The sequence below is a fragment of the Barbus barbus genome, assembly GCF_936440315.1.
Source record: "Barbus barbus genome assembly, chromosome: 33".
In the NCBI taxonomy this organism is placed as follows: domain Eukaryota; kingdom Metazoa; phylum Chordata; class Actinopteri; order Cypriniformes; family Cyprinidae; genus Barbus; species Barbus barbus.
In genome coordinates, this window is record NC_136761.1 from 3,969,391 (window position 1) to 3,996,534 (window position 27,144).

General features: G+C 38.4%; 1 protein-coding gene across 1 annotated transcript in view; it reads left to right on the forward strand.

The window, feature by feature from the left end:
* Window positions 1–11,166: 11,166 nt before the first annotated feature.
* LOC306853383 (mastermind-like protein 1) overlaps window positions 11,167–27,144 on the forward strand; it is a 38,411-nt gene continuing 22,433 nt past the window's right edge. The window contains exon 1 of the mRNA XM_079390742.1: window positions 11,167–12,583. Within this exon, the coding sequence (XP_079246868.1) occupies window positions 12,245–12,583 (339 nt within the window). The 5' untranslated portion in view covers window positions 11,167–12,244. The remainder of the gene's footprint in view (window positions 12,584–27,144) is intronic.

Genomic DNA, 27,144 nt, shown 5'->3' on the forward strand with positions numbered 1-27,144 from the left:
ACGAAAAGTAAAATCTGATACAATTCCACACAGAACCCAAAAAATGCACTGGACAAAATTATTGGCACCCTTAACTTAATATTTGGTAGCACCCACTTTGGAAAAAATAACTGAAATCAATCACTTCCTGTAACCATGAATAAGTCTCTTACACCTCTCTACTGGAATTTTGGACCACTCTTCTTTTGCAAACTGCTCCAGGTCATTCTGATTTGAAGGATGCCTTCTCCCAACTGCTTGTTTTGAGATCTCTCCACAGGTTCTATGGGATTCAGATCTGGACTTATTGCTGGCCATTTCAGAACTCTCCAACGCTTTGTTTGTAACCATTTCTGAGTGCTTTTAGAAGTGTGTTTCGGGTCATTGTCCTGCTAGAAGACCCATGACCTCCGGTGGAGACACAGCTTTGTGAAACTGGCCACTACGTTGCACCCCAAAATTCTTTAGTAATCATCAGATCTCATGCCAGTGCCAGAAGCAGCAAAGCAACTCCAAAACATCTTTGAGCCTCCATCATGTTTGACTGTAGGGACTGTGTTCTTTTCTTTGAAGGCCTCATTTCTTTTTCTGTAAACAGTGCCATGATGTCCTTTACCGAAAAGCTCTACTTTTGTCTCATCTGTCCACAGTACGTTCTCCCAGAAGGATTGTGGTTTTGTCACCTAAGTTTGGGCAAACTCCAGTCATGCTTTTTTATGCCTTTGTATCAGCAGTGGTGTCCTCCTGGGACTCCCTTTTCATTCAGATTGCGATGGATAGTGCGAGCTGACACTGTTGTACCCTGTGTCTGCAGATCAGCTTGAATTTGTTTGGAAGTTAATCGAGGGTTCTTTACCCACCATTCGAACAATCCTTCGTTGTAATTTTTCATTAATTTTGCTCTTCCGTCCACGTCCAGGGAGGTTAGCTACAGTGCCATGGACTGTAAACCTCTTGATGATATTGCGCACAGTGGACACAGGAACATTAAGATCTCTGGAGATGGACTTGTAGCCTTGAGATTGACCATGTTTTTCCACAATTTTTTCTCTCAAATCCACAGACAACTCTTTACACTTCTTTCTTTTCTCCATGCTCAGTGTGACACACAACACATAGGTTGAGTCAACTTTTCTCCATTTTAACTGGTTGCAAGTGTGATTACTATATTGCTCACACCTGTTACTTGCCACAGGTGTGTCTAAATACAAATTACAGGAACATCACGTGCTTGAAATGCAATTATTTCTTACAATTTTGACAAGGTGCCAATAATTTTGTCCAGTCCATTTTTGGGTTCTGTGTGAAAATTTATCAAGTTTGACTTTTCTTCTCTGTTTTTTCGTGTTGTTGCAGTGCAAACAAAAACAATAAACACGTGAATACCAAAACATTTGCAATTGGAACAATTTTCTGAGAGAAGTGTTGCATTTTCTGACAGAATTGCAAGGGTGCCGATATTTTTGGCCATGACTGTATTTGGATGTCACTACAAAGTTTGTTTTGCGTGAAATAATAAAAATAAACCGTTCAAATGAAGACAAAAGGTGATTAATTACACCTGTAGTTTCTATGCTTTTACACCTTGGTTTCATGCACTAAACATCACTTATTGGTTTACAAGCCATGCAGAAATCAAAAGTGCCATATGTGGTGATCTAAAACTCGCCTGAATCAGGTCCATCACTATCTTTCTGAGTGTTATCTGTGACAGCTGTGAAGCCTTGCTGCACACAGGAGAATTATATACTGTACAAATGTATTGACTTCAGTAAGAATAGCTCTTTGAGATGCAAATGTTCAGCTCAGCAGTTATGAGAGTGTAAGGGAGAGCTATTTTGGGGAGGGATAGCAGTGTGAGTTGCATAATTCAGTTTTACACAATCAGTGCATCTCATAGACCTGTGGTGGAGACTGAAAGCAAGTTGTAGTCAAGCAGGGTGTCAGAAAAGTTATGCAAAGCTACCTGTGTATTTTATGTTTTTATCACCCAAAAAATGTTGTCTGGAAAAACTGTTTATACCTCATAATCAGGTCATAAACCCTTCACAACCTGCGATGCATGCAACAGTCAACAGTGAGACAGAGCAAAAATACATCTATCTATCTATCTATCTATCTATCTATCTATCTATCTATCTATCTATCTACAGTCATGGCCAAAAATATCGGCACCCTTGGTAAATATGATCAAAGAAGGCTGTGAAAATTCATCTGCATTGTTAATCCTTTTTATCTTTTATTTGAAAAATTCACAAAAAAATCTAAGCTTTCATTTGATAATAAGAATTTAAAATTGAGGGAAATATCATTATGAAATAAATGTTTTTCTCAAATTCCCATTGGACACAATTATTGGCACCCCTAGAAATTCTTATGAGTAAAATATCTCTGAAGTACATTCCCATTCATATTCACAATTTTGAGCACTCCAGGGGGATTATTAACATGAAATTATCTAGCCATGGCTTCCTGTTTCACAGAAATATAAATAGGAGGGAAAACAAAGCCCAAATTCCCTTAATCATCCATCACAATGAGAAAAACCAAAGACTATATTTCTGAGGTGCAGCAAAAGATAACTGAGCTTCACAAATTAGAGAAGTGGCTTTGAGAAAAGAGCTAGAGCAGTGAAAATTCCCATTTCCACCATCAGGGCAATAATTAAGAATTTCCAATCAACAGAAAATGTTACAAAACTGCCTGGAAGAGGACACGTGTCTATATCATCTTAATGCACGGTGAGAAGGAGAGTTTGAGTGGCTAAAGACTCTCCAAGGACCACAGCTGAAGAATTGCAGAAAATAGTTGAGTCTCGGAGTCAGAAAATATATATTTTTTTAATTTGTCAAACAGCACCTACATCACCACATGTTGTTCGGGAGGGTTTCTCCTAGCTCATCCAAAAACAAACTCGAGCATATTCAGTTATCAGATACGACTGGAACTTCAAATGGGACTGGCTTCTAGATGAAACTAAAAAATGAGCTTTTTAGCAGCATACACTCAAGATGGGTTTGGTGAACACAGGGATAAAAATTACCCCATATGTACAATGAAATATACTGCTGTATTTTTTATGTTGTGGGCCTATATTTCTGCTGGAGGTCCTGGACATCTTGTTTAGACACATGGCATCATGGATTCTATCAAATAGCAACAGATAAAAAAATCAACAAGTGACTGACTCTGTTAGAAATCTTATAATGGGCCATGTTTGGATCTTCCAACCGTACAATAATCCAAACACAAACCTCAAAAACAACACAAAAATGGGTCACTGGGCACAGAACCAATCTTCTGCTATGGTCATTCCAGTCCTCTGACCTGAACCCTATTGAAAATGAGTGAAGTGAACTGAAGAGAAGAAGCACGATCATGGAGCTGGGAATCTAAAGGGTCTGGAGTGATTCTGGATGAAGGAATGGTCTCTGATCCCTTGGCAGGTGTTCTCTAACCTTATAGGAGAAAAGGCATTATAGGAGAAAATTTACAGCTGTTAAACTGGCAAATGGAGGTTGTTTAACGTGACAAATACGAGTCTGTCGTGCTGCTGAGAGGTTTGTGATTGTAGCTCCGTGTAGCTTGGCTTTTTTGTTGAATCTCTACCTTACTTTCACTCTCTATTGTTTAAAGTGATAATATATGACTTAATTCCCACCATATTTCTGGTATTATCTATCAAACTAATCTAACTAATTTGATTGTTCACTTTTTAAAAATGCGAGTGCAGCGCTTTAGCATTCGTTAGCTGATTAGCTTGTCACTCGCGGTTCCATTCGCGCCTATTATTATTACGCATCCAAACTTCAGTTGAGGATAGTAAGAACGTGAGGGCTGTAGATACTGCTTTGGATCCGACTAGCTCAGGGAGTCCTGTACATTGTTCGGTTCCAGTAGAGCCCATGCAGCAGGGCAGCTGGGTGACTGTGAGGTGGCATAGTCACGGGTCAAAACACCGCTCTTCTGTTCCGATCAGAGCATCAAACAGGTTCTCCCCACTACGTGATGCACCCACTGAGAAACCTGATGAAAGTGCTCTAGTTATTGGCGATTCTATTGTACGGAACATGAAAATAGAGACACGTCGGCGCTAATGATGTTCGACTTTGCCAGTCGGAGATCATTAAAAATAATGTTAAAGAGGTGTGTGAACTTGCAAGTAAGATGTCAGACACTGTAATATGCTCTGGCCCGCTCCCTGCTTACCGGAGTGATGAGATGCATAGCAGGCTGTCCTCACTCAATGGCTGGATGTCTAAGTGATGCCCACAGAATAACATAGGTTTTATAGACAATTGGAAGAATTTTTGGGGCAGACCTGACTTGTTGAAAAGAGATGGTCTTCATCCCTCCTGGGGTGGTGCCGCTCTTCTCTCTAGAAATATGGCACATAGTCTTAGAGTTCGTACTTGACTAACTGGGGCCCAGGTCAGGAAGCATACAGACTGGCTAAACCGACCGTCTGCTAGCCACCTCACGTCACAGGAGTCAGTTCATTCTCAGCACATACAGACTCCTTCACCTAGATATCACACTATAGAGACTGTGTCTGTTCCGTGAACTAGAAAATACAGAAAACATCCAAACCCAAGTAAGAGTAACAATTTAATTGATGTTCAACAAATAAAAAACATAATACAGATAAATGCATGATAAAGCTTGGCTTATTGAATATTAGATCCCTGTCTACAAAAGTACTTTTTGTAAATGAGATGATCACTGACCATAAACTAGATGTGCTTTGACAGAAACCTGGCTAAAACCAGATGATTACATTACTTTAAACGAGTCTACCCCGCAAGATTACTGCTACAAACATGAACCGCGTCCAAAAGGTAAAGGGGGAGGTGTTGCTACAATTTATAGCAATATTTTCAGTATTTCTCAGAGGTCGGGTTTCAAGTATAATTAGTTAGAATTAATGATGCTTCATATAACGTTATCCAAAGAAACAAGTGTTAATGATAAATCCACAACAGTCAGATACAAGACAACACACGAGGGGAACTTAAATAGAGGGAAAATAGATTGATAAACTAGGTGTGATGGCAGCTAAAGTAGTTAATGAGATAACGATGGGGAAGGGACAACGAGCACATGGCAAATATGGTAGAATCATCACTTCTACCACAAAAGACTGCTTTATAAATAATCTACCTGACTTATCTCAGTTCCTCAGCATATCCAATAGCACAGAACAACTTGATGATGTAACAGAAATTATGGACTCTCTCTTTTATAGCACTTTAGATACGGTTGCTCCTTTACGCTTAAGGAAGATTAAGGAAAAGAGTCCAACACAGTGGTATAATGAGCACACTTGGTCCCTAAAGAGAGCAGCCCGGAAAATGGAGCGCAGCTGGAGAAAAACTAAATTAGAGGTATTTCATATTGCTTGGCAGTAAAATACTCTCTCCTACAGGAAAGCCTTAAAAACTACTAGATCTGCTTACTTTACGTCTCTTTTCAAGTCAAGTCAATTTCAAGTCAAGTTGAGCTTTATTGTCATTCTGCTACATGTGTGGACATATAGTGGAACAAAATGTTGTGTCTCGCAGGACCACGGTGCTACATACTAGTTAAACATAAGATAAACATACAACAATGCAAGTATAAGAGAAAAACAAAAAACAAAAGAGCATCTGACTATATAAATACTATAACTACTATACCTAGTTGCCTAGACATACACAAACTGAGACTGTACAAGAACTTTACATATATACTGTACATGAAATTTTGCAAAAGGATAGAAATAAAAATTGTATATATATTTTGTAAATTGTTGTGCAGATTAAAGAGAGATTTTGTGGGAAGCAGCGCATAGTGCAAAAAGATTTGTAGTGCAATGCTCAAGTAAACATTATTTTGTAGTGCAATGCTCAAGTAAACATTTTTTTATTGAGTCTTTGTAGCAGGGAGTGTTCATAGAAAGTGTCTAGTGTGCATATAGTGGAATGAGTGCGTTACTACAGGTGGTTTGTATAGCCCACTCACCTTGGTGTAGCACACTCAGAATTGCACTTAGGAAAATTTGTCAACAGTATTAATGAGTTGGGTGAGTGGGGGGTCAGAGGGGGACAGGGAGATTGGAGTTAAGAGCACTCACAGCCTGGGAAAAAAAGCTGTTGAGCAATCTGACAGAGCGAGCTTTGATACTCCGGTACCTTCTACCAGATGGTAGGAGCTGGAAGAGGTTGTGGGAGGAGTGGATGGGGTCTTTCACGATGCTGGAGGCCTTGCTGGAGCATTGTGTAAGGAAAATGTCCAGGATGGAGGGGAGAGGGGCACAGATGATCTTGACCTTTGCGGCAGTGTTCACTGTCCATTGTAGGGTCTTGCGGTCAGCAGCACTGCAGTTCCCATACCAGACAGTGATGCAGGTGGTCAGCACACTCTCAATGGTGCCGCTGTAGAAAGTGGTGAGGATGGGTGGTGGGAGACTTGCCCTTTTCAGCCGGCGGAGAAAGTGGAGGCGCTGTTGTCCCTTCTTTTTGAGTGACGTGACGTTGGTGGTCCAGGTGAGATCCTCTGAGATGTGCACCCCCAGGAATTTAGTGCTGCCGACTCTCTCCACGGTTGAGCCGTCGATGGTCAGTGGGGGATGGTCAACAAAGTTTCTCCTGAAGTCCATCACAACCTCTTTTGTCTTACTCACATTGACGGACAGGTTGTTAGCACCACACCATTTCGCCAGCTGTGCCACTTCCTCTCTGTAGAGCGTTTCATCGTTGTTGCTGATGAGGCCTACCACAGTTGTGTCATCAGCAAACTTGATGATGTGGTTGGAGCTGGACTTGGCAGTGCAGTCGTGGGTCAGCAGTGTGAAGAGCAGCGGGCTGAGCACGCCTTGTGGGGCACCTGTGCACAGTGTGGTAGTGCTGGAGGAGTTGCGGCCGACACGGACTGACTGAGGTCTTGCAGTTAAAAAGTCCAGGATCCAATTACAGAGGGGGGTGTTAAGGCCCAGCAAGTTTAGTTTGTGGATGAGCTGTTGTGGGATTATAGTGTTGAATGCTGAGCTGAAGTCGATGAACAGCATTCTTACATAAGAGTCTTTCTGTTCCAGGTGAGTAAGAGCTAGGTGGAGAGTGGTGGATATTGCATCGTCCGTGCAACGATTTGGACGGTATGCAAACTGGAATGGGTCCAGTGTGTTTGGGAGACTGGATGCATGATGTGATGCATGACTAACCTCTCAAAGCACTTCATCATGATTGGGGTCAGTGCTAAGGGACAATATTCATTCAGACAAGACACGGGTGACTTCTTTGGTACTGGAATTATGGAGGTGGATTTGAGACACTTGGGGATGACTACCTGGCTCAGTGAGGTGTTGAAGATGTCTGTTAGGACATCCGTCAGCTCTGCAGCACAGTCTCTCAGTACACGTCCAGGTATGTTGTCAGGGCCCGCAGCCTTTCGTGGGTTAATCCAGGACAGAGTCTTCCTTTGTTTGGCGAGTTTGAGAAGTGGTCTATATGCTGGGATTAGCATAACAGTGATGTGGTCCGAGTACCTGGGGTGGGGGCGGGGTACAGCTTTGTATGCTTTTTTCTCTGTTGTATAAACAAAGTCCAGTGTGTTGTTTCCCCTTGTTGCAAAGTTCACATGTTGGTAGAAGTTTGGCAAAACTGTCTTTAGGTTTGCATGGTTGAAGTCACCGGCTATGTTGAAAAAGCCGTCGGGGTTATTTGTTTGTTGTTCACTGATGGCGCTATACAGTTCACAAAGCGTGTCTTTAGCGTTTGCATACGGGGGAATGTAAACCACGACGATAACAATGACCGTGAACTCCCGCGGCAGATAGAACGGCCGACACTTCACAAACATAAACACTTCGACACTTCACAAATTTTAGACGAAAACAAACACAACCCCAAGTATTTATTCAGTACAGTGGGTAAATTAACAAAAAATATAACATCAGCAGGTGCAGACATTACCCAGCAGCACAGTAGTAATGACTTTATGAACTACTTTACTTCCACAATCGAAACTATTAGAGCTAAAATTGTAACCATGCAGCTGTCAGCCACAGTATCGCATCGCACAGTATCGTATGCTATAGATCCCCTGAGGAACAATTCCACTCATTCTCTTCCATTGGAAATGAAGAATTGTATAAACTTGTTAAATCATCTAAACCAACAACCTGTATGTTAAACCCTGTTCAATCTAAGCTCCTAAAAGAGGTGCTTCCAGAAGTAACAGATCCTCTTCTGAATATCATTAACTCATCATTGCCATTAGGATATGTCCCAAAACCCTTCAAACTGGCTGTTATTAAGCCTCTCATTTAAAAAAACACAACTTGACCCCAAATAATTAATTAATTACAGGCCGATCTCGAATCTCCCTTTTCTGTCAAAGATAATGTTCCTTCTTAGAGAAAAATTATATATTTGAGGATTTCCAGTCAGGTTTTAGACCATATCATAGTACTGAGACTGCTCTTATTAGAGTTACAAACGACCTGATTTTATCATCTGATCATGGTTGTATCTCTCTATTAGTGCTACTGGATCTTAGCGCTGCATTTGACATTATCGAACACAACATTCTTTTAAATAGACTAGAAAATTATGTTGACATTAGAAGAAGTGCACTGGCATGGTTCAAATCGTACTTATCTGACCGCCATCAATTTGTGGCAGTAAATTAAGAGGTATCATATCAATCACAAGTGCAGTATGGAGTACCTCAAGGCTCTGTACTAGACCCCTTACTTTTCATGCTTTACATGTTACCCTTGGGAGATATCATTAGGAAACATGGTGTTAGCTTTCACTGTTATGCTGATTCTCAGCTCCATATTTCTTCGCGACCCCATGAAACTTACCAATTTGCAAAACTAACGGAATGTATAGTTGATATCAAAAACTGGATGACTAGCAACTTCTTACTGCTAAATTCTGAAAAAACAGAGGTGTTAATTATTGGACCAAATTTTTTTTGCATGTAATAACCTAGATCACTGTCTAATACTTGATGGCTGCTCTGTAAATTCTTTGTCATCAGTTAGGAACCTTGGTGTACTTTTTGATAAAACCTGTTTCTAGCATTTGTAAAACTGCATTTTTCCATCTTAAAAATATATCTAAATTACAACCTATGCTCTCAATGTCAAATGCAGAAATATTAATTCATGTGTTCATGATCTCGAGTTAGATTATTGTAATGCTTTATTGGGTGGTTGCTCTGCGCCTTTAATAAACAAACTCCAGCTGGTTCAAAATGCAGCAGCTAGAGTTCTTACTAAAACCAGGAAGTATGACCATATTAGCCAGGTTCTGTCAACACTGCACTGGCTCCCTATTAAACATTGTATACATTTTAAGATCTTGCTAATTACCTATTAGACCCTGAATGGTTTGGTACCTCAGTATTTGAGGGAACTCTTATCACACTATAGTCCTTCACGTCCGCTGCGATCTCAAAACTCTGGCCGTTTGATAATACCTAGAATATCAAAATCAACTGCGGGCGGGAGATCATTTTCCTATTTAGCGCCCAAACTCTGGAACAATCTTCCTAACGCTTTTTGGGAAGCAGACACACTCTGCCAGTTTAAATATAGATTAAAGACTCATCTCTTTAACCTGGCTTAAACATAATACACTATCGCATTTCTATAATTCAAATCCGTTAAAGGATTGTTAGGCTGCATTAATTAGGTCAACCGAAACCGGGAACACTTCCCATAATAATAGATGTACTTGTAACATCGTTAGAATGATATCTACGCTAATATTAGTTTCTTTCTTATTACGAGGTCACCGTAGCCAACCAAATCCAGTCCGTATCCAGATAAGATGGTGGATCAGCTCCTAGAGATGACCTCTACAGCCCTGAATGTCAGCGGAGTCCAGGACATGATGATCCCCAGAGACTGATCCCCAGTGAAGACCCTGTCTCCAAGACGGCCATCGGGACAAGACCACAGGAACCAGATGAGTCCTTTGCACAATCTGACTCTGCTGCAGCCTAGATTTAAACTGCTGAATTTGTCTGTCCAGAGGAAAATGACACTATTTCGACACACTATTTCCCCGTCTAAATACTGTAAAGCTGATATAAAGCCACCCAGCTTTATATCAAGCTGATGTAAAGCTGCTTTGACACAATTTGCATTGTTTAAAGCGCTATACAAATAATAGTGACTTGACTTTGACAATTTTTTGAAGGTTTTCTTACCCCTTTTCTTACTATTTTCTGCAATTCTCCAGCTGTGGTCCTTGTAGAATCTTTACCCACTCAAACTCTCCTTCTCACCGTGCATTAAGATGATATAGACACGTGTCCTCCTCCAGGCAGTTTTGTAACATTTTATGTTGATTGCAAATTCTTAATTATTGCCCTGATGGTGGAAATGGGAATGTTCACTGCTCTAGCTCTTTTCTCAATGTCACTTCACTAATTTGTGAAGCTCAATTGTCTTTTGCTGCACCTCAGAAATATATTCTTTGGTTTTTCTCATTGTGATGGATGATTAAGGGAATTCCGGCTTTGTTTTCCCTCCTATTTATATTTCTGTGAAACAGGATGCCATGGCTGGATAATTTCATGTTCATAATCCCCCTGGAGTGCTCAAAATTGTGAATATGAATGGGAATGTACTTCAGAGATATTTTACTCATAAGAATTTCTAGGGGTGTCAATAATTGTGTCCAACGTGTTTTTGAGAAAAACATTTATTTCATAATGATATTTCCCCCCATTTTAAATAAAAATTTTAGTTAGATTTTTGTGATTTAAAAAAAAATAAAAGATCAAAAGGAGATTGATGCAGATTAATTTTCACAGCCTTCTTTGATTATATTTACCAAGGATGCCGATATTTTTGGCCATGACTGTATATGTTTTTTTAATTTGGAGGAAAATGTGTAAAGAATTTTTTTTACTTTAAAAAAGAGGAAAATTAAAGAAAATGAATTGAAATTGTAAGAAAAAATGTGTTAATAAAGGAGTGTAAAAATTATCTATCTATCTATCTATCTATCTATCTATCTATCTATCTATCTATCTATCTATCTATCTATCTATCTATCTATCTATCTATCTATCTATCTATCTATCTATCATTATTCAATCTTTTTTTTAAATGTTTTACTTTTTTCACTTTAAATCTTCAAGCTTTAAAAAAAAGTAGGCTACTTTTTCATAGTTTCATAGGAATGTGTGGGTATTTTGATCTTACAGTGGGAGTTTGTGATTGCCCGAGTGATCTGTCACTCACATCGCGTGGATAAAACAGAGGAAAAAAGAAAAAGAAAATAGTTACAAGATGGCGACCAACAACTGCCTGAACACTGGAAAACAATAGAGATAGCGCAGGAGTCAGAGTTTGCTTCTTTACCGTTCGCCTTTTTCTTTTTCATGTCGAGTCGAACCGGGGGACAGTAGTTGGATGTGTGTACTTTAAGACTTTTGAAGCAGATTGGGAAGAAAGTGAGTTTCTAATGCTTTGTTTGAGGGCTAGTTAGCAGGCAGGCTAAGCTACATCCGTGTCTGTAATGTAACTGAGGATCAGCTGTTAGCCGCACTGCTACTTTATAAGTTACTTTTACTAGTAAATCTCTCTCTGAGGTGCTGTTTTTGGGCTGAATGGGTGTAATCTATGCGCTCTTTCCCATCACTTTCTAACCTTTCGTCCATAGGTTTTATTTCAAGTACGTCTTTTGTCAACTTCAACTGTGAGGCGAAAAATCTGCGTTTATTTTTAATCTGTTGCTAAAAAGTTTCGCGACGAGAGAAAAACTCGATTTAAGGACGTGTCGCTTATCATATAAACGGGAGGTAAATATTTACGAGTTTTCAAAAAGAGATTGCTCAAGTAAAAGTTTCTATTCCTCTTATACTTTTCTCTAAATTATATACATGTCTCAACAAATGTAACTTTTGTTTTTTTTAAGATGCAAGAGTTATTATTGTTACGCGTTCATTCATAAAGTCGTAGTTTTGACTTCAGTCTGCTTTGTGTCGGGACTCCCGACTTGAATACAGTTATATTAGGGAGATCAGTGGTTTCTGTGTCTTTAGTTAAAAGGAAACTCTTGAATTTTTGCGTTTGGACTCTTTTCTGAATATAAGCGCACAAATCTGAACTATGTGCCATTTCTTTTGCTGTACAAGGAGGCAGATAGTGATACAAATGGAGGCAGTTGAGTGTGTTTTGTAAAGAGACTCGCGCACACACAGGCTCTGAAACTGCACTATCGGTCCGGAGACTCGAGTGAGTTTATAAACGCGGTTCTTCTGGATGATGGCGGATTTCGTGGTTCCGCGGCACAGCACGGTGATGCAGCGGCTGCGGCGGCGGATCGAGCTCTACCGGCGGCATCACACCGGCTGTGAGAACCGCTATGACAGCACGGCCATGGAGCGGATGGAGATGGACAGACAGCAGACGTACGCGCTGCATCAGCGCTGCTTGCAGACCAAGGCCAAGCGCTCAAACAAACACCGGCAGCCGGCGGCGGCGAGCGCAGACCCCGCGGGGCAGAGAGGCACGGGCGGCGGCGGAGGAACCGGCGCGGAGCTGGCGGACGGAGCGAGCGGGACAGCCGGGGAGCAGAGCAGAAACAGCACGCTGATCGCGGTGAGTCTGTGGGGAACAAGTCACAATGCCTCTGTAGATCTGATGGCTGAAAGGTCGTAGGTTCAAACCTCGCGTGTGTTGATTTACTAGTTTACTACTCCAGGAGGACTGAAGGATTAAGAAGTGTCTTGCAAGTTACTTTGGATCTCCGGTTACACTTTATTTTAAGGTGTCCTAGTGTAATTATAAATTTAGTATAAGTACTGAGTAATATTAACTACTTGTACGTACTATATGGTTAGAGTTTGGCTTATCGGTACCGGTACGTGCATGTAATTATGCATAATTTATTGTTGTTATAGTAGTAAGTAGGCCTACATGTAACAAGGACACCTTAAAATAAAGTGTTACCGGATCTCAAATGACAATAAGGAAGTAGCCAGTAGTCTAGAAACCTGAAAATGCAGTAAGGTGCTTGAATGCACGTGCTGATCTCGGAGCACCGGTAAGTTTGAAGTGCTTCGACGTGTGTGTGTGTGTTACAGTATCAGCAGCGCAGAGGTCATGTGACTGTGACAGGAGCACGCGTCTAGCACGTGTCTCACGAGCTCGGTGCTGTTCGCTGTGTGCCACAGATGTTTTGTGAGGGGAGATCAATGAATGAACACCTCATGGCCGTGTTTGTTTTTGGAGCATGCATTGCTGCGCTTTTCAAAACCCCAAGACTGAATTAAGCTTTCAAAGCATCCCTGCTTCTAGAAAGCAGCCCTGAAGGACTTCAAGTCATGTGTGAATGTAGTTACATTAGAAATAGAGCACAAAAATACTTTTCTAAGGTTTGAAAAATGGATAGTGCAACGTTGTGATTGTGAAGTGATCTGCTGAACACAAATGACTCTTGCTCTAATATTTTCTAATGCAGTGACACTCTGAATCCAAGTGTCATCTAAGTCCAATACTTTGAGGACACTGGCCATCCTTCCACTTTAAACTAGATTCGTATTTTTAGCCCTGCTTGTGTCTTAAAAACAGGTCTTCCTTTACATGTTGTTTTCCTTGTGAAGGTGCAACAGTGCTATTGATTGAAACGGTGGCACAGAGAGCAGTGTATAATGTTGAAACCATGGTTTTGCAGATAGCCAGGCTCCTGAAACTGATAGCATGTAATGCTTATTGTAGTTTGTGGACATTAGGCCATGATAAACACTGCAAAGAGAAGTCATGAGTGGAGATTTACATGTTCCTCAGCTGATTTAAACTCGCACTGCTTGAAACTAGCAAAATGAACAGATAAAGGCAGGTTTCTTAATGAATGAATCACTGTAGCATCTATAACATCTGACAGCAGGTTTATCCTCTCCTGAGGAGGTGGGGGCAGTAAAGTCGCCTGAGAACTGACAGATCAATGTTGAAACTAGGGATGCAACGATACCATTTTTTTCAGAACCGATCCGATCCTGAAAATTGTGAGGATCCGCCGATACCGATCCAATCCGATACCAGCGCAGGTTTTTTTTTTTTTTTAAATCGATGTAGAATTTCTATCCTTCTGTGTGTCGGGTGTTTTTTTTTTTTTTTTTTTTTTTTGTGCGTGTTAAACACAATCTACTAGTGTTGTCACGATACTGGAATTTCTAACTTCGATACGATACGTTGAAAAATATCGATATTCAATACCATTTTCGATACCACGGAGAAAAAAACTGCCACAATATTAAGGGGGTAATTTTTTTTTATTTAAAGATAAATGTAACAAGTCGAGAACATGCGGTATATTTTACATGAACAAAGAAATGTCTTGAGGTACTGCCTTTGTTGATTTATTTATTAATCTTTTATTAATCTTAGTTAAATGTTAATTGAAACTAACGTTTACTAATACATGTACTAATTAAAATCCAAAGTTCTATTTGTTGATATTCTCATTTGCTTCATAACCAAAATTTTTCCAGATATAGGGCCCTATGAAATCCCTTTTATTTTTCCCCAAATTCAGTTTTATTTTTTTCTACATTCAATTTTTTCCATTTGAATTTTTCTGGATTCCGTTTTTTTTCCGTTTGAATTTTTTTCTGGACTTTTTTTTAAATGCTATTAATCTAAAAGCATGTCTAATTCATTAAAATCATGAAAATTATACAATTTAACATTTAATTTATTAAAAGTGTAACAAAAAATGACACGTTTAGGGCCGTATGAAATGTTTATTTTTTTCTCACCTTATGCTTTATTGTTACCAAATTCTGTGTTTTAGCATGTCTATTATTTGAATGCATACAATTTTTATTTATTCTTACAGTAGCCTTATGAAATGTGTTTTCCCCCTCAGAAATTCTGTGTTGTTTATTTAAATTTTACTGGATATCAGATAAAGGCATAAAACAATTTTAATTAAATTATATTTGAATTAATGAAAATTAAACATTTACATTTTTGGCAAATGAAGGGGATTTACTATTAAAATTAAAATATTTTGTGATTTTTATTTCTTTAAAAAAAATGAACAGTAGTAGTATTATGTACATTCTACTAAATAATAGTAATATAGCCTATTTCTGGCACACGGTCTTTAATAGGCTAAGTTAAACCGAACGTTTATTTTGACGGGTTGCCGTGAATACTTTTAAAGTTCTGTGTGTGTATGATATGACGCTAGTTTTGCTCAAATTAAATGGTAAAATGCTCGTAAAGTGCCTTTCAGGTCAGTTCTGGAGATATTGTTGATGTATTTATGTCCTCATTGAGACGGCAGACGCTGAAATCACCGCGAGCGCCACATTAGTAAACAAAACCGCACATTCACACAGAGACGCGCAGAACATGCAGGATTCATATTTAAATCGACTTTTGCAGCTTAATATTTACAGATACTAGTCCATATCGCGATTTGATTTAAGTGTAATGACCTACTTTTCATTAATTCATCCAAACTTTGACAATTTCCGTGACATTCCGCGTTTAACTGTAAATTCCGTTTTTATGACTGGATTCCGTGCGCGTTCTCTGCATCGCGGAGATCATAGATCCCTACAGATAGCGCTCCTGCTGTGTTCTTTAACAACCAGAGCAGTCATCCTTCTATTCACTTCACTTTTGCTATTTAACCAGAGCGAAGGAGACGAGTGAAAAATATCTAAAATATATATATTTTAATGAAAAAGTCCATGAAAGTGATTTTGAGCCTCTTTGGGATGGCCCAATGATGCGTCGTTCACTTGTAGAACACAAGCTTCTAGAGGGCATTAGGGATGTAACGATTACCGGTTTGACGATAAATCATGATAAAATTCCCCACGGTTAGTATTACCGTTTCATATTTTAATTATCATTAAAACCGTATTCGATTACCACGATTTGAACAACTCACGATAAATAAATACTGTCCGGCATAAAGCAGAGTGTAACAGTGTCACGAGCGCACGGCAGCAGAGTAGTTTCATTCTGAGAGAAAACGGCGGAAAACCTAGGTTTTAAAAGAGTGCTGAGGGAATTATACAAATGAATATATCAGTGAATTAATTATATGAATGTACCTCTGAAGGATCTGACTGTCTTCTGAAACGATTCGATGGCATTTTGTTTTCATCTTAGCTCCATGTAATATCTAAAGGAAGTGTTCTTAAACACAATACTGCTTTGTTCGCGGAGTTCACGGGAATCAGCTGTAATTCAGCTTTTCCGTATAAAGCGCCACCTGCTGTCAGAGAGTGGATTTACAGACACTTATTTACATTTCACGTGTGCAGTTTCTCTCTGGCCAAAAAACGGACTAAATTTGCATGACCTGCTCTAAATTTTAACCGGTTGATGAAAAACAAGCTTATGTGGATTCTACACATTTAAACAATTCAGATAAGCGATACAGAATTATTTATGGAGCAGATAAGTGGATAGAGAGTTGGACTTGTAACCCGAAGGTTGTGGGTTCGAGTCTCAGGTCCGGCAGGGATTGTAGGTGGGGGGAGTGAATAACCAACACTCTCTCCACCCTCAATACCACGACTGAGGTGAGACCCTTGAGCAAGGCACCGGACCCCCAACTGCTCCCCGGATGCTGCAGCGTTGGCTGCCCACTGCTCCGAGTGTATGTTCACTACTGTGTGTACACTTGGATGGGTTAAATGCAGAGCACAAATTCTGAGTATGGGTCACCATACATGGCCACACACCCCTCCCCCTCCCCTTCCCCTTATTAATCAATTATCATTTTGACTTAACTCTTTTCTTTAAAGGCTGAAATGTGAGGTTTACCTTTTATGAAACTTTTTCAAAGCTTTATTTGAACATTTACATTATTTATTTGAACATGCTATTAAACTGGTGTCAGTCAAGTCATTTAAAATCCAGACCTCATTGGTAATGTTATTGTTTTAGTGATTATGCAAACAAAAAGTCATTTTATTTGCTATTTGTTGATTTTTAAGTATAAAACTGGGTGAAGTGATTTATGTATCGGTACTTTTTGAACATCTCCAACACATTTTAACAATACCGTGATAATAATGATAACCGTGATAATTTTGGTCACTATAATCGTGATGACAAATTTTCATACCGTTACATCCCTAGAGGGCATATAAGTCTGAAGTAATGAATTTAGGTAAAGGGGTGCAGAGCCAGTGGTGGTTTTGTAGGCAAACATTAATGCCTTGGATTTTATGTGAGCAGCTATTGGTAGCCAGTGTAAATTGATAAACAGGTGTGACGTGTGTTCTTTTCGGCTCATTAAAGATTAATCTTGTAGCGGCATTTTGGATCAATTGTAGAGGTTTGATGGAATTGGCTGGAAGACCTGCCAAGAGAGCATTGCAATAGTCCAGTCTGGACAGAACAAGAGCTTGAACAAGGAGTTGTGTTGCATGTCACGAAAGAAAGGGGCTTATCTTCCTAATGTTGTATAACGCAAATCTGCAGGACTGGGCAGTTTTAGCAATGTGGTCTGAGAAAGTTAGGCCATGATACGACGATCCAACCTCACATCGGCGCACACGATGACATGCTCTCTGAAGGATCATATTATATATCGCTAGGCGTCATTCACAAAGATGCGACAGGGCAGTGCAATAGGATAAAATGCCAGAAGATGGAAGTGAACTTCATTTAACTTGAGCACCGTGTTTTCTAGACTGCCGTTTCATGCAAGAGACGTGAGCGCAACAGTCAAGCGCTTCCAGGTTTACATAGAAAAAACAATGGAAGAGCAGCATAATCGAATAAAAAACCTATAAAGAACTACAATTGAATGTCTGATATTTCATGTTTGCATCATGGTGACAGGCTGAATGCTGCTGTTCATTGTTTTTACAGAACATTTATAGTTAAGTGTACTGGTTTTATACCATCAGTCATTTTGAATTTGAATTACCTTGACTTTTTTTTTTTTTTTTTTAATAAAGCATTTTCCTTGTATTTTTGAACATAGTATAAGACAAATTTGTACAAGATGCATAAGACAAATGTATCTTTTCTGCGAAAATATTTAACAAGTGATTTGTTTAACATTTACATCGTGTTGACAACTTCATGTGTGGTGCGCTTGGAATAGAATTTTCTTGAAGTGAAGTGACATACTGCCAACTATGGTGACCCATACTCGGAATTCGTGCTCTGCATTTAACCCATCCAACGTGCACACACACAGCAGTGAACACACACACACACACACACACACACACACAGCAGTGAACACACACCCGGAGCAGTGGGCAGCCATTTATGCTGCGGCGCCCGGGGAGCAGTTGGGGGTTCGGTGCCTTGCTCAAGGGCACCTCAGTCGTGGTATTGAGGGTGGAGAGAGCGCTGGACATTCACTCCCCCCACCTACAATCCCTGCCGGCCCGAGACTCGAACCCGCAGCCTTTGGATTACGAGTCCAACTCTCTAACCCTTAGGCCTCGACTTCCCCACTTTATTACTTTAAAGGAGTAATAAAGAGAAAAGTTACTTGAATCATATTGTAGTTACATATGTCACTGTATTTACCTGAAGGCGACTGACTTCTATTTTTAAACTTTTTTTTTTTTTTTTTTTCACCAATTCTTTTTTTGATGTGTTTTTATTTATTTAAAGAAAATGGTGGCAAGTAGTAATTCGTTGTCCAGTTTGCTACGGGATGTGGCAGATAATAAAATCTGAAGAAAATAATCGTTTGTTACAGCCTTAGTTTGATAACTCGGGCAGTTGTACTCGCACAGTTAACTAGTTTTGGTAAAATTTTCTGTAATTTAGTAAAGGTAATAAAGCACAGAGTACTATTAGAAATATGCATTACAATTTTAGATAATGAAAATATAAAATATTTTGCTAGATTTACAACTGTTGAAACGCGTCATCACAGTCTGTAAAAAATGGAATGTAGCATTGTTTATCATTTAGATGCCTGCACATTTTATTTATTTTCCCTTCAACGTGCCTTAATCTTTGATATGTTATATATCTTAATCCTCATGATACATGATGTCATGGACCATAAGTTTGCCAAATGATGAGTTTCAATCCAGCAATTAGCACAACAGCACTTTCTAAAATCCACTTAAATCCTGTCCTAATTAATTTATTTGCTGTTACTTCACAGATAGAAGTCACAGAAGGAAAGGCAATTAGAGTTTCAATTTTGTCGATTGTCATAGCGTCCCTTGAGTGATGTGTGCTTGCATTACTGGATACCGTAACATGTTAAATTAAGTTTACAAGGATAGAAGGGTTTGCATTCATTTTCTGGTTCTTACGAGAAAAACTTTAAAATCTTGGCAGAAATTGATCAGTTGTTGGAGTATTTTACAGTGTGGTTGCCAAGAATTGTTGTCACGAAGATGCATTTTATTAACCATTCATTTGGTTCAGGTTAATCATAAACTAAGAATGAACCAATAAAATGAACCCGCTCTATGGTTGTTTTATGTTCTAATCCACATGACAGTGTTTCACCTAAACATCAAATATTTAATAACTATAGGGCTGGGTATCGAGTTCGATACTTTTTAGGCACCGACCGAATTGCCTCGATACCACCGAGTATCGAAAAACGTCTTGTCGTTCGGTACCAAATTTCGATACCTAAGGGGTTAATCTCATCACCGTCAGTGAGCCAATAATCCTGCAGCACCAGGTGTGTTTGGCTAGAAGCGGCGCAGCGCTGATAGATCAGTGTTTGACATCCGCGAGAGCGTTTCGAAAGCGCACGGAGCAGTCTGCTCTTTAAATCGCGCGGTTTGTTTATTATACACAGACTGAAGCTCGCGTGACTCTCGCGGTCATTTCAGCGTCTGTCGCCTCTCTAAATGAGGACATAAACACATGAGCAACATCTCCAGACCTGCTCTGAGAGTCACTTCATGAGCATTTTACCGTTTGATTCGAGTAAAACTAGCGTCATATCATATACACACAGAACTGTAAAGGTATTCCAGACAAACTAAAAACTATTACCCGTCAAAATAAAAGTTTGGTTTAACTTGGAAGACACTGCAGCAGAAATATATTAATATTGTTCAGCAGACAGCACTGCTAATACTAGGCTACTATTAAAACATTTTTTTTTTTTTTTTTTTTTTTGTAATGATCACATAACAGTTATTCCATGTTTTAATTTTAATAGTAACCCCCCTTTGTTTGCCAAAATAAATAAAATTTGATTTTCAATAATTTAAAGAGAAATTAAATTAATGTTTTATGTCTTAATTTGAAAACCAGATACAGAATTTCTGAGGAAAAATAAAACATTTCATAAGGCTATTTTAAGAATAAATTTAAATAAACTAAGTTGTTTTTATGCATTCAAATAATTAGACATACTACACCAGAATTTAATAATAATAAAACATATGGTGAAAGAAAATAAAACGGCCACTTATGAAAGTGGATGAAGATTTTAAATTTCTTGAAGTCTTTAACAACCTAGAAATGATGATTCTGTCTGAGCTATGTGTTTTAAAATGAACACGCATTAATGTAAACGTAGCCTAACAGATGTGTAAACTGAAAACTATTTGGACTTTATTAAAATTATTTATTTATTGTGTTGGATATATTTTGTTCCTTTGTGCAGTGGCTCAGGAGATGAGGCTTTGAGTCTGTATACATGTCAACAAGCTAAAAAAATAGTTTTTTGAGATAATGTAATCTTATTAAAACTGGTATCGAACTCAAGGTATCGGTATCGAACATTTTTGAACGATACCCAGCCCTAAATAACTACCATTAATTGTTCTACTATTGAGTCCTCCCACACTTCAACACCCATCTAGATTGGATCAGTCATTCACCTTTTGGTAGGGTTTAGTTGTCTTTGTGGGATTCTGAGTAATGAGGGAATGTTGCTACATGCTCATATTAGCTTAGATTTCGTCATTTTGAGGCTGTGGCCATCTCAGCAAATCTCTTAACTCGCACATCTGTTTGTTCTCGGCCCACATGAGCACAGTAGGTTTCAGCAACTGTTTTGTGAATCTCAAGAGAGGAACACTTTTTTTCTGTATTCTTGAGGGGAAATATATGATGAGGGAATCAGACAGCGCACACAATTCTTATTGATCAGGGGTTTTTTTTTTTAACTTTACTACATGTCTTGTAGGACCGTAAAACAGCATTAAATGGTAGCTTGCCCACAAAATAAATGTTATTTACTTGTCCATGTTGTTTCAAACTAAATAGAGCTCATCAAATATGGTAAACGGAAGCTCAGTGCGCTTGTTTGATATGTGAAAGCTAATGAGGTTTGTTCACGATTGAGCCTTGCAATCTTCTCTTTAGAAGATTGTCAGATAAACATTTTGTCATCTAGTTAGATTTCTGGCATGTCTGCCAGAAACCTAACTAGATGTCTGTATTTAAAAGCTGAAAAGAGAACCTGCAGCCAGTTTGTTACGGGCAGTCTGAGTCTTAAAGTCTGTCATCCGGTGAGCCGTTTCTATTTGCAGCCAATTTCTATGTAGATAGCTAGCTATTTGAATATGCCCACCTCCGAGTCATATACAGAGTCTCCTTATATGACTGTAGACCACCCACTGTTCACCTGTTTTGGTCAAGTCACCTTTATTTATATAGCGCTTTGTAAATATGCTTTGACAATCTGTATTTAATTTCTGCTCTAAATCAGTTCTAAAAGAGGACAATAGTAAGCCGTCAGTTTTTCAGTTAAAGTCCGTTCATTGTCAATTCAGTGACGTCATCGTGCAGCTCAGTTCATTTCGCTTCCAGTAGTGTCTCTGGAATCAAGTACGCAGCTAGCTAATGAAGGTATATTTTGGTTTAGCATGCGTTGGGCACACATCTACAAAGAAGTGATCCTGGCATGAGACCTGTCTTATTAAAGCTACTGAAGTTATTCAGTCAAGAGCAGTAAGTGTTGTCATATTAACCGCATAGACAGCAGTAGGTACTGAATATTACGCTGCTGTCACTAAAAATGTAAGCTTTGTGTGTTTTTGTGGGAAAACACTGTGGGAGTATTTGACAGTTTAAGCGCAATAAAACACGAAAGAGAACTTGGTTTAGTACTCGCATGCCGTGTGACCGTGGATTTCTGTGCGCATGCTTCGGATGTTTATGGCTTCAAAACGCATGCAAATAAGCCTTCCTGATGATGAAGAACGATGTTTTGTTTTGGCAGAGTATCCGAGGCATGAGCTATAAAGGCACAGCCCTATTCTGGAAAATGGGGCGGGGAACAACCGCTTGTTTGCACTTAAAGATGCATGCATGAAAAGAGCATGCTTTTGCTTCCACTCAAAATGGTATAATGTTTGATCTGTAGGGTATTTTCAAATGAAACGGACAGATTCTGTGGACACCTGAGACTTGTATTACATCTTGTATAAAAAGGGGCATAATGGGTTCCTTTTTAAGCATCAAGGTTTTTGAGTGGACTTTTAGAACTGACTTGGTTCTATGCATCAGTTGTTGATTGGATGTTTAATTGTGGGCATTACACTCAAAAGTGGAGACACATGAACTTTGCAGGGATGGTTTTAAGAGAACTAAATGAATGGAGAAGTCCAGCATGCATCACCAGAGAGCAGTCTGACATTTAACTGGAAGAACCAGTAGACAAATTTAGGTCAATTGGAAAAAAAATAAAGAAAAAATAAACCTGCTTGGATGAATGGACCTCTACGCCGAAAGCTGTGCGTCGGTTTTCATTTATACTTCTGCGTCGACGTGCAGTACACATGCGGCCCGCTAGTCTGCAGTGTCCACGGGCACCTGGTGTAACCCGCAGTACCACGGCCAAAGCTGAAGAAGAAGCGGCTTGTCGGAGAAGCGTTATAGCCGTGACGGCAGCAAATAAAGATTTAATGATCTGATATTTATTTAAAACTACAACAACGGAACAAGATAGGATGCCGTTCTTTCAATCTCCACAAGGATGGATTTTTAAGATCTTAAGAGGATGCACTTTTAATAAAAAAAATAAATATCAATGCTATTTTAAATAAAATTTAATTGTTAAACACTTTGTAAGGGCATTGTTATGTTTTAGTCTCAGCAGGACAGTTAGGTTAGAAAATGTGCTAGTGTTATCTGGTCAAGTAGGTTATATTTTGTGTTTGGAGCAGTCAGACTAGTTTGGAGGTTGTTAGGCATAAAGGCTGTAGGACAGCACTGCTGTAGTTTTGGGATGGTTATGCTGGCGTGATGATGCACAACATTTAGGATGACTCAGGTCGGCTCACATTCACCCCTCCCCCTGCTCGCCCACACCACTGACTCATTTTGTTCCCAGTGGCCCCTGGACAGCTGAATGTCTCTGTGTGCTTTCACACTTATATGCATCTACAGTACACCAAAGTCTCAGGAAATATCCCACTCTTATAGCCTAGTCTTAGTGTTTTTTAGGTCACAAAGTCTTAAAAGAATAGTTCACCCAAAAAACTAATTTACTCTCCCTTAAATGTTAGTCATATGACAGGTACACGAGACACAAATGCCATACAATAAGAAAAACTTATATTGCATGAATTGCAATTGATGAAAGAAAATCATATGGGTTTGTAACAGTGTGAGGGATAAATAATGTTTATTTTTTGGGTCAGCTAGGGGTGTGCTCAAAATATCGATTCTTAGATACATACCGATATAATAAAAAAAGATACAGTATCGATATTCTAGCCCTTAGTATCGATACTCCGCCCAGCCATTAGGGGGCGCAGCGGCTCCCGCGAGTTTCAAAAAACTCATGGAAAATGTTAAAGCAAGATGTAGCATTTAAGTGATTTCATAGTGAAATATGTTATGGCAGTATATGGTGTCACAAAAAAGAATTATAAGAAGTTAAGAATAATAATAAGAAGATTTTGTGCTTGTGTGAGCTCAGACTGTACCCTTGGAAAGTTAAATGTTGACTTGTGGTAATTTCCAGATTAATACAATTTGTGTACAATTAATCAGAGCACTTAAAGTTGCAAATATTTAAGCAAAATGCACTTTGTTATAATGCACTTCAGGGCTCGACAGTGCGAGCATTTCACTCGCATTTGCGACTAAAAATAGATGTGTGCGAACTGGAAAATGTATTTAGGAGCACAAGTGCGAATACAAAACAAAATACAAAACAGCCTAACTTATACAGTAGCCTATAACAAACGTATTAATTTATTCTGTTTATTTATGGAAAAATTGCGATGCAGCCTCATATGATTACTTAAGAACTTTAAAAAGGCAACGGTTTAATTTAAATGAGCACAGATGAGAAGAAAAGCGGAGCGAGTTAAAGTGAAGACGCGCTGAATGACGCACATTCGCCACTAGAGGGCGCTGCCGTTACCCCGGTAACCCAGTAAACAAATCAGCTGCGCTACTTTCCTAAAACTGTGTAAATAATGTTTCACACTCAGTCATTTAGATATTTATATTCGCTTTAATCTTCACAATAGCCTCAAATAATTCTTACTTAAAGACTTAATGAGCTATTTATTTTCAAACATTGTTTCTAACCTAAAACATGGCCCATCCACTGATCTATAATAGAGAACAGTGGGCCTATCTATATATCAACGACTGATTCGTTATTATTGTTCAGTAACACAAGTTCCATTAGTTAACATGAAAAAAACAATGACTGCATTTATTAATAATGCTATCTTAATTTCAACTTTTAATAATACATTATAAAATCAAAAGTTGTCTTAATATAATTCAATGGAGCTAACATTAACTAACATAGTTGTATTTTTTTATTAAATCAACATTAACAAAGAATATTAACTACTGCAACAATTAGCTATTGCACATTTTTAGTTAATGTTAACCTGCTTTAACTAATGTTAACAAATGGGACCTTACTTATATTGTTCTTTCGTTCATTTGAACAATCTTTTGCACTCTAATCTTGAAACACTTGTTTACTTTATATTTTTATGTATTTTTTATAAAAGTCTTTTAGTAAATTATCTTTAATAAAGTTATTTAACCTGTTAGGACGACAACACTTTTTTCACTTAGAAATTATATATTGTGATTTAAAAACAAAAACATATACCGTGACAAAAGCTTCAATGATTATTGTGAAAATTTTATACCGACACAGTTTAATAGGATTATAACTAATTACATAATTAGCCTATTAAAGTGTCTGAAGTAAAATTATTTTAAAACCTTGTGTACTTTCTGTATTCTGATAAATTAAATAATGGTGCTTGTAAATGTCTCTTTGTATCCCCTTATTAAGCTAAAACACCTAATTAGAAAAATTTGCATTGCGCCCCTAAATGTTTTTAATGCGCTCCTAAATTTTTGGACTTAGGAGCACATGTGCTCCTTGGGGAATAGGTAAGCGTCAAGCCCTGCACTTTTGTCTTCAATAAATTGAAGAAAAATGCAGAGTTCTGTTTGTTGAGTAAATGTGTTCAGCATTAACTAATTGGCTCTGGCCCATGTATTTTTATTGAATCGTATCGAATCGTGTCACATTGTATCAAATCGTATCGAGACAGCTCTGTATCGAGGTACGTATCGAATCGTGACCTGTGTATCGAGGTATGTATCGTATCGCCAGGTTCTCCAAGGTATACAGCCCTAGTCAGCTACCAGTTTAAGTGCAGATCATATGATGTTAATGTAGCTTTCTCTAGATGGGCTGTTGGTTTTAGTTAGCTTGTGCTATAAGAGTGAGTCTTGTGCCAAACTGCAGTGCATCTAGTTGTTTTTCTCTTCCTCGCAGTATGACTCAACATAACTCACTGTTCTTGTTCAGCACTTGGTCTGCAGCTGGCCTTTCACAGCTACTGACCAGGGTTAACCAGGGCTCAGGGCAGAAATGCCATTGCCGCTGACAAAAAAACGGTGTGGGGAAAAATTGCCCCCCTTTGTGAAATCCAGAATGTTTTTAATTGCATGATCAGATTTCTAGCATTTAATTTTTTTTTTCAATATATTAAAATTAGTGCTGTCAATCGATTAAAAAAATATTAACTAATTGAGATTAATTTGAGGTTTTTAAATATTTTATACGTTATTGCAATAGTTTCACATTCAATCTTCAAATTAATGTAGAAACAACATAATATTTGTAATATTTTGTTTAATTGCATATTTATGACTAAAGTATCACTGATACCAATACTACGTATCTAGTAAATTCTTTTTTTCCCCTCATATTTAACCATTGACTATAGCCATTCAGCATTACAGTATAATTGAGCGCTATCCATTTTAAAATTTATTAGACTTTAAAAAATAACTTCTAATTTAAGTTCACTTAATTTATACATTTATTCACATAATAAATGTCATATTTACCTGTGCCCTTCAGCAAGTAGGAAATATACAGAAACTGAATAGATTTATCAAACTAAATTTCTAAATTTAAATATAGATGAATTCTTAAAGCTACAAAAGTGTTTTTTCTTTCTTTCTTTCTTTCTTTGATTAACAGACATCACAGCAGCTGGGTTATTAGATTTTTTTGGCTGCTATTACTTTAAGAGTTGCCACTGGTGAACGTAATTCTGATCTGACATGCATGCTTGTCGTTTCATTTGTGCTTTAATATGAAATAATACAAGCTACAGTGCGCTCCGCTGTATTTGTGGGTGCAACTGAAGAGCACTTGCTATGAGCAGTGTAATGGTTGACTGGACAGGAAGATTTTGTTTATGGGCAATTCCATGCAAAAGTCATCCTTACCATGAAAAAATAAAGTTTTTAGCAAAAGAATAAAACCCTGTTTAACTTGTGCATTTAGGTCTGTATTTTACTGCATTAACATGCTTTAATAGAAATTTGAAGAAAATCGCTGTTTATCCACCACGTATCAGGGGTGCACCTAAAGTAAAATTACATTTTCATTCGACTGTTTTCAAATGAGATCAAAGACTTCCCTATTTTTTTATTTTATTTGTCAAGTCCCCTTTATTTATGTAGCGCTTTTAACAATTCAGGTTTTGTCAAAGCACTTAACCGTATCAAATTGGAGGATAGAGTGTCAGTAATGTATAAAAATAAGATTAATCAATTTTCAGTAAAGGCATTTCTTTATTGAATTCAGAGATGTCATCGTCTAGATCAGTTTAGTTTAAATAGTATCTGCAAAATCAAATTGATGATAATCACTAGAAATTAAGTGTCCCCAACTGAGCAAGCCAGAGGCGACAGCGGCAAGGAACCCAAACTCCCTCTGTGAC